The 9,254-nt window shown below is 42.3% G+C and overlaps 1 protein-coding gene across 4 annotated transcripts in view; it reads left to right on the forward strand.

Moving 5' to 3' along the window:
- FUT10 (fucosyltransferase 10 (alpha (1,3) fucosyltransferase)) overlaps window positions 1–9,254 on the forward strand; it is a 128,694-nt gene that overhangs the window by 20,901 nt on the left and 98,539 nt on the right. For all 4 annotated transcript variants that reach the window (XM_011960729.1, XM_011960730.1, XM_011960732.1 and 1 more), the window contains one exon: window positions 359–653. In XM_011960729.1, coding sequence (XP_011816119.1) covers window positions 359–653 — 295 coding nt within the window. The remainder of the gene's footprint in view (window positions 1–358; window positions 654–9,254) is intronic.

The following is a 9,254-nucleotide window of genomic DNA, read 5'->3' on the forward strand; positions in this document are numbered from 1 at the left end:
GCGATTCTCCTGCCTAAGCCTCCTGAGTAGCTGGAACTACAGGCGCCCCCCACCTCGCCCGGCTAGTTTTTTTTTTTTGTGGTTTTTAGGAGAGTCGGGGTTTCACCATGTTGGCCAGGCTAGTCTCAATCTCCTGGCCTCAAGTGATCCTCCCACCTTGCCCCCCTCCGATGTGCTGAGATTACAAGTGTAAGCCAGAGCACCTAGCTTTAATTTGTGTTGTTTTAAATTACTGTTTGTGGTCATTTGTTATAGCAGCAATTAAAAATGAGTCGGGGCTAAATCATCAAGATAAATGAGAGATGTGCAAAAGGGAACCAAACAGTTTGACTCTGGTAATAACTGTCTTCTCTTTTAGGTCATGGTTGAGCTGGGGAAGTTTGAAAGGAAGGAGTTTAAAAGTTCTAGTTTGCAAGATGGACATACAAAAATGGAGGAAACACCTACGCACCTTAATTCATTTCTTAAGAAAGAAGGATTAACTTTCCACAGGAAAAGAAAATGGGAATTGGACAGCTACCCCATTATGCTCTGGTGGTCCCCGCTGACGGGGGAATCTGGGAGGTTAGGCCAATGTGGAGCAGATGCTTGTTTCTTCACCATCAACCGGACCTACCTGCGTCATCACATGACCAAAGCATTCCTCTTCTATGGTAAGCAGGGCTTTCGCCTTTCTCCCTTTGTTTGCTGTGGTCTTACTCCAAAGCTGAGTTACAGCTTACCACTGAAAAGTGATGGTGGAGCTCCCCTTGAAAACACTTTGACACCCTGATTTCCTTTGCATTTGCTCTGTGGAAGACCTGAGCATTTAGCAGATACAAAAAAGAAACAAGCCTGGCCGGGCGTGGTGGCTTCTAAATTCTCTAACACGTTTATCTCTGAAGGGTTGCATAAGGGATTATGATCTTCTAGTTGTGCGTTAAGATGAAGCAAAGTTAAATGTTGAGTTTAATTTCCCAAATTTTAACAGAAGCGTCTAGAAAGATTTCCATTACATACACACACAAAAATAGATAATATAATGAGCATTTATGTACCTATCACATAGCTTAAGGCATAAAATATTACATGTATAATTGAAAATCTATATGGCCCCTCCCTGACCGATCCCATTTCCCTCCCTGATACTCCAGAGGGAGTCATGATATATGTGTGTGTGTTTGTGTAACAATATATGTTATTTAGACATATAGGAATTATATATACATGTGTGTTAAAGTTTTTTAAATGTTGAAAACTTTTAAAAAAGTTTTTTAAATGTTGAAGTGTTTTAAATGTTGACTGTGGTACAACCACTTTAGATACTGGTTTGGCAATGTCTAGTAAATGTGAATTCATACTTAATAATTCCACTATTAAATTTATAACCGCATGAAATCTCACATATATACATGGATTGTTCATTATAGCATTGTTCATCATAAGTAAAGCTTTTAAAGTAATTGAAATGTCCAATAACAGAAAAATGATTACATGAAGTATAATATATAAATTCAGTGCAATACTATGCAATGATGAAAATGAACTAGAGCTGTGAGCATGAAAATTTGATAAACCTCAAAACTAAGTTACAGATAGGAAGTTACATATAACACTACTCTGCTTTGTTTATGTTATTGTTAGAAATCTGTAGTTGAATTTTTTTTTTTTTTTTTTTTTTTGAGATGGAGTCTCACTCTTTCGCCCAGGCTGGAGTACAGTGGCACGGTCTTGGCTCACTGCAACCTCCACCTCCCGGGTTTAAGCGATTCTCCTGCTTCAGCCTCCTAAGTAGCTGGGACTACAGGTGCCCACCACCACACCTGGCTAATTTCTATGTTTTTAGTAGAGACAGAGTTTCACCATATTGGCTAGGCTAGTCTCAAACTCCTGACCTTGTGATCCACCTGCCTCTGCCTCCCAAAGTGCTGGGATTATAGGCGTGAGCCACTGCGCCTGGCCATCTGTAGTAGAAATTCATTTAAGAATATCTGATGCTACTCCAGGGAAAACAACAAGTTGTACACACATATACATACATAAACACATGCATACACATATACACACATACATACACACACATATATACACACACATATACATATATATGTGCATATATACACACATATATACTGATATGGTTTGGCTGTGTCCCTACCCAAAATCTCATCTTGAATTGTAATCCCCATAATCCCCACGTGTCAAGGGCAGGACCAGGTGGGGGTAACTGGATCATGGGGCAGTTCCCCCATGCTGTTTTCATGGCAGTGAGTGAGTCTCATGAGATCTGATGGTTTTATAAGCATCTGGCATTTCCCCTGTTGGCACTCACTCCATCCTGCCACCCTGTGAAGCAGGTGCCTGTTTCTCCTTTGCCTTCTACCATGATTGTAAATTTCCTGAGGTCTCCCAAGCAATGCAGAACTGTGAGTAAATTAAACCTCTTTCCTTTATAAATTATCCAGTCTCGGGTATTTCTTTATAGCAGTATGAGAATGAACTAATACAGTATACATACATATATGTTCATACACACATATATACACATATACACACATATATACACATGTACATGTACATATGTGCACTTGCATACACATGTACACACATATACACACATGTACACATTTATGCATACATACACATGGGCATATACATATGTACACACATATACATTTACATAATGCATATATGCATATACACATATACACATGCACATATATACATATATACACACACATACATGTACACATGTATATAAATACATACCCTTAGATACATACACACACTGTAATGTATGTATATATATATATATACAGATTGAGCATCCTAAATCTGAAAAATTTGAAATCTGAAATACCCCCAAATCCAAAACTTTTTGAGCACCAACATGATTTTCAAAGAAACTGCTTATTGGAATATTTTGAATTTCAGAATTTCATATTTGGGATTCTCAATGGTATAATTCAGGTGTTCCAAATTTTTAAAAATCCAAAATCTGGAAAACTCCTGGTCCCAAGCATTTCTGTTAAGGGATACTCAATCTGTATGTATGTACATATATATATACACACACACACACACACATTTTTTGTGTATAATGTACTTCTTTGCTTCTCTCTCCCTTCTCTGGAAGCATATAGAATCTTCTCTTTTTCACCAGTTTGGAAATTTAGTAATAACTGCTTTGGTGTGAGTCTGTATCCTTTTACTGAAGTGGGAATGTAAATGCCTGGTTGCCAGGAAGCCTGCAAAACAGTATTTAACTTGGTGACTTTTCTGGGACTCACAGATCTGCAGAGTCATGCACTTAATTTTGTCAGCACACTTAAGAGTTGGTTTTTCTGTCTAGGATGGACTTATCTCCAACCAAGTTCTAAGGAGACTTCTGGTTTGACCTTCCATACCTCAGATCCTGTGTTACTCTCCAGTGCCTAAAACTATCAGTGACTCTCATGGAGAACTGAATCTATGCTGTTTATTACCTTGGCACTCAAAGCTCTGTGTAATCTGACTCCAACCTACCTTCCAAGCTTAACCCCTCTGATTCTACCAACTAAATCTTATGTTCAAAAGTCAAACTGGAATATTCCCCATTTTAGGCATAAGCCATGAATATTCCTAACTTTGCACCATCATTCATTGAGTTCTATGTCCTAGATTGTATTTGTATTTGTTCTGTCAGAATAATCTTCTGAATACCTTCCATTTCTTTAGCAATATAGATGAATAATATAGTTTCTGATGTCAAAGATTATTATCTTGAGAAAAAGATATGACCCAACTGTAATGCAGGGACAAATGGTATGAGTACCATGAGAGAAAAGCCAACAAGTCTTTGTGGGGTTTCAAAGACAGGAGAGGGCACCTACTATTGGAGGGATCAAGAAAGGCTTCATAGGCCGGGCATTGTGGCTCACGCCTGTAATCCCAGCACTTTGGGAGGCTGAGGCGGGTGGATCACCTGAAGTCAGGAGTTTAAGACCAGCCTGTCCAACATGGTGAAACCCCGTCTCTACTAAAAATACAAAAATTGCTGGGCGTGGTGGTGCATGCCTGTAATCCCAGCTACTCGGGAGGCTGAGGCAGGAGAATCACTTGAACCTGGGGGGCAGAGGTTGCAGTGAGCCAAGATTGTGCCACTGCACTCCAGCCTGTGCAGCAGAGTGAGACCTTGTCTCAAAAAAAAAAAAGGGGGCTTCATAAGCCCTTCTTTATAAAGTAAGAAATTTGAAGCGGGCCTTGAAGAATATTGGGATTGGATAACGTTGAGATTGGAGGATATTTCAGTATGAAGAGCAGTGTGAATGGAGGCATGGAGGAAAACAGTTGTGAATAATATCTGAGGTACAGCAAGCAGAGTGGTTGGCTATAGCTTAGTTCTGGGTAAGGGAAAGATAAAGATTGAAGGACATATTGGGACCAGAGCTTGGAGAACCTTCAAGGTTGGCTTAAGATTTTTCCATCACATCATAGGATGGTGTTGAGAAGTCAGTCACTGGAGTTAAAACCACCTTTTAAAGGTCAACTCAGGCCATTTGCAGTGGCTCACGCCTGTAATCCCAGCACTTTGAGAGGCTGGGGCGGGCGGATCACCTGAGGTCAGGAGTTCGAGACCAGCCTGGTTAACATGGTGAAACCCCACTTCTACTAAAAATACAAAAATTAGCCAGGTGTGGTGGTGTGTGCCTGTAATCCCAGCTACTCGGTAGGCTGAGGTACAGGAATCGCTTAAACCTGGGGGGAGAAAGTTTCAGTGAGCCGAGATCATGTCACTGCACTCTAGCCTGGGTGACAGAGTAAGACTCTGTCTCAAAAAAAAAAAAAAAAAAAAAACAACTCGGATGTAACACCTACAAACCATTCCTGATTCCTCTCCATCAGATGAATCCTTTCTTCTCTCAATGCCCACAGAGCATTTTATATCTCCTTTATGTCATTTAATTGAGTATCTACTATATATCAGGCACAGTGCCAATCATGAGGAATACAGAAGATAAATAAGGTAGCTATGGCGTTTGGTCTTGTACTATGTGACCATCTCTTCCCTAGTGCAGTGTAGAGTTCACAATAGAGCAACATCAATTCATCTTTGTTCCTCCCCCCACCCACTGTATATAGCGTACTGCTTTGTACACGGTAGGTGCTCAGAAAATATTCTTAGAGACTTAGAGTACTTTTTTTTAAGATGGAGTCTCACTCTGTCACCTAGGCTGGAGTACAGTGGCATGATCTCAGCTCACTGAAACCTCCGCCTCCCAGGTTCAGGCGATTCTCCTGCCTAAGCCTCCTGAGTAGCTGGGATTATAGGAGTGTGACACCATGCCTGGCTGATTTTTGTGTTTTTAGAAGAGACAGGGTTTCACCATGTTGGCCAGGCTGGTCATGAACTCCTGACCTCAAGTGATCCACTTGCCTTGGCCTCTCAAAGTGCTGGGATTACATGTGTGAGCCACCATGCCCTGCCAAGAGTTAAAGTCTTTATGAATAGAGAGACCTATTCTGAACCTGAGAGTCTACCTTCTTTTTTGTAAAGGTGAGAGACTGAGGCTTAGGAGTGTTAGGGATGTGCCAAGATTGCAGTGGTTAGTACCACTGCAGTACCCCAGTGGAGAACCAAGGCGTACTGACTCCTGACTGTGTGCTCCTTCACCTAGACCATATTTGTTTTTTGTTTGTTTTGGAGACAGGATCTCACTCTGTTGCCCAGGCTGGAGTGCAGTGGCATGATCATAGCTCACTCCGTCCTCCAACTGCTGGGCTCAAATGTTGGCTTAAGACTTTCCATTATATCATAGGATGGTGTTGAGGAGTCACTGGAGTTAGAATAACCTTTTGAAGGACAAGAGGCTTTTCCCTTTTGTCCTGCCTCAGCTTCCCAAGTAGCTGGGACTACAGATGCTTGCTGTCATACCTGGCTAATTTTAAATTTTTCCTTTCTTTTTTTTTTTTTTCCTGAGATGGGGGTCTTATAATGTTGTCCAGGCTGGTCTTGACCTCCTGGGCTCAAGCAGTCTCTCTGCCTCGCCCTCCCAAAGTATTGGGATTACAGGTGTGAGCCACTACCCCTGGCCTAGACCATATTTGAATGGACATTCATGACCATAATTAAACCTGAATATTTGGGTCTTGGAATTGCCTAAGGTGCCTGGTTTTTAACAAACAGAATTAGAAATTCAATTTATTTATAAGGTCTATTGAGCAAAACAGAATGAAGACAACACACTCTTCTGTCTGAGTGTTCCAAATCCTAATTAAGTAGGTCAATTAAAACTGAGAATGGGATTCTGGGGCAGCAGGATTGAAAAAGAAAATGCTGAAAAAATGGTGGAAGTATCAAAAGCTGACCTAGTTAAGGGTAAAGGAAACTCACAGGATTATGTGGCCTGGAAGCTTTTGCAAACATTTTACATTTTAAATTTTGTTTGTTACCTTTGTAACCTCCTTGTTTTTCCTTCTTCCTAGAGATGAATCATTTTCTGAATATAAACATGTTTCTGGAGGTATTAGTTAAAGACTTTAAGCAGTGAAATATGCGAATACTATTGTCTGGTTTGAGTCTTTGAGAAATGCAAGGATTTAGCTACATTAACAAATCTCTAGCCACCCGTGAAGGAGTTTTTTTTTAGACTAGTTTATAGAAGTGAGGAGGAAAAGAATAAAAAGCTTTTTTTTTTTTTTTTCCTTTGAGATGGAATCTCGCTCTGTCACCCAGGCTGGAGTGCAGTGGCATGATCTGGGCTCACTGCAACCTCTGCCTCTCAGGTTCAAGTGATTCTCCTGCCTCAGCCTCCCAAGCAGCTGGGATTACTGGTGCCCGCTACCACACCCAACTAATTATTTTGTATTTTTAGTACAGATGGGGCTTCTCCATGTTGGCCAGGCTGGTGTTGAACTCCTGACCTCAGGTGATCTACCCACCTTGGCCTCCCAAAATGCTGGGATTACAGGCATGAGCCACTGTGCCTGGCTGAGGAAAGTTGTTAGAAAGACATTGTGGATACAAGAGGAAAAGTATGGAGAGGCTGTGTCACAGGCTGTCATGAGCTTTGGAGCTGGAATCACTATTGTAGTCCTCCGTGACTCGACGTGGTAGAGAGTGGGTGTTCTGGTTGAAAAGGTCTCCCGAGTGGTGAAGTATCTCTACATACACCATCTATGGATGATGAATTCCCAGAGACTTGTAATGAAATGCATTTAGAACAACTGAGAGCAGACCTGGTCGATGCTTCCTTTGTTTCAGAGCATGCTTCGGGATTTCTCAGTGCCATCATGTGATCACATATAATTAAAAAGAGAGGCATGCCCGGGAGGGAGCCTGACTGTTCAGACAGAGCCTCTCGAGAGTCAGACCTCTGCTGCAGTCCTCATTCTTCAATGTCTAGTCAGTTTTTTCAGTTCACCAAGAATCAGTAAAAGTTTAATGAACTGAATGGCATTGACCTACATAGGAGATTCATGCTTATAACAAAAAACCAATTTGTTGGTGTCTTTTCATGGGAAAAGGAGGAGTACTGATGTTTATTGTTCAGGGTACCTAGTCCTGATGATCGGGTTAGACAGAGAATGGCATTAGAATCATGAGATTGCTTACTGAGCTTAGAATTATAGTAAGCACTTGAGCAATGGACCATCCAAGAAATGAGAAAGCCTCATTAGCTTCCTTTGTCCCTTACAAAGGAGCAGTAATAATGATCACTGTCATTAATTGGTACCTACTCTGTGCCAGGCACCAAAGGAACACTCTCCAAGTATTCTTTTTTTTTTGAGGCAGGATCTTGCCTTGTCACCCAGGCTGAAGTGCAGCAGCGTGATATCGGCTCATTGCAACTGCTACCTCCTATGTTTGAGCGATTCTCGTGCCTCAGGCTCCCTAGTAGCTGGGACTACAGGCGTGCACCACCACACTTGGCTAATTTTTGTATTTTTAGTAGAGACAGGTTTCACCATGCCGGCCAGGCTGGTCTCTAATTCCTGACCTCAAGCCATCCACCCACCTTGGCCTCCCAAAGTGCTGGGATTACAGGTGTGAGCTACTGCACCTGGCCACCAGTTGTATCTTTTTGCATTCCCCAGCTCAGACCCCTTCCCTGCTGGAAGGCTGCTGTGGTCTTTCTGCTCTATACCCTTTCCTGGTTCCTCTTCTCCCTCCCTCTCCAGCTGCTTTCTGGAGCCTGTCAGAGTTGCAGTGAGGACAGGGAGGAGAATGAAGGAGACAGGACATTTCTTAATTGGCTGGGTGGCTTTATGTCCTCTGAACCTAGCAGGTGGTTGGAGCTGGTATCTTTGGGTGGGTCTGGCAGGTGATGCAAATGAACTTTTTTTATCTGGGGTGGTTTCCTGGCATTTGAAATTTCCTTGCTGAACTTGTTGCTTTTATAGTTTCTTTTCCTAGGAAGCTGCATCTCTGCTCTGGGTAGTCATATGGGACAGCTTCCCAGCACCTGGCATTTTGCAGACCACAGCCAGCCTCTTTCTACAGAGCTCTCTGGTCTCGATCTCCTCATGGTTACTTTGGAATCTTGGTATCTGTCCTTTTAGTTCCATCTCAACATTCAGTTCTAGAATGTCTCTTTGGAGGGTCACCATTTGCCAGGCCCCTTCTGTGTTGGAGAAGCACAAAAAAGGAACAAGTACAGTCCAACATGATTATGTGACCGTTGATGGGATAGTAACCTTGATAGATTTCCTCATACCGCCACCCCTGGTCATCTTGTACTGGGTATCTCCTAAGACTTCATGAGTGACATATCTATGACCCATTCTCTGGGGTGGAGATTTCAGCTCATCTCATCCATTTCATGTTGATTCTTACTCATTTTTTTATCCAGAAGTTAGCTTTATTTTGGAAACTGCATTGAATGCAGATAGTAGGTAATTGTCATTTATAGTGTGCCAGATTTAAGACCTTTTTGGGAAGTGGCAAAGAAATGGGCTTAATTAGAGTGTTTGGCAGTAACAAAGTTGGACACACAAATGAAGGTCATGGCTAGGCACAATGGCTCACACCTATCGTCCCAGCACTTTGGGAGGCCAAGGCAGACATATTGCTTGAGCTCAGGAGTTTGAGACCAGCCCGGACAATATGGCAAAACCCAGGCTATACAGAAAATACAAAAATCAGCCAGGCATGGTGGCGCATGCCTATAGTTCCAGCTACTCTGGAGGCTGCAGTGGGAGAATTGCTTAAGCCTGGGGGGTGGAGGTTGCAGTGAGTTGAGATTGCACTACTGCACCCTAGCCTCGGCAACAGAGTGAGAACCTGTCTCAAAAAA

This window comes from Colobus angolensis, unplaced genomic scaffold (assembly GCF_000951035.1).
Source record: "Colobus angolensis palliatus isolate OR3802 unplaced genomic scaffold, Cang.pa_1.0 Scaffold52, whole genome shotgun sequence".
NCBI classification, from domain to species: Eukaryota; Metazoa; Chordata; class Mammalia; order Primates; family Cercopithecidae; genus Colobus; species Colobus angolensis.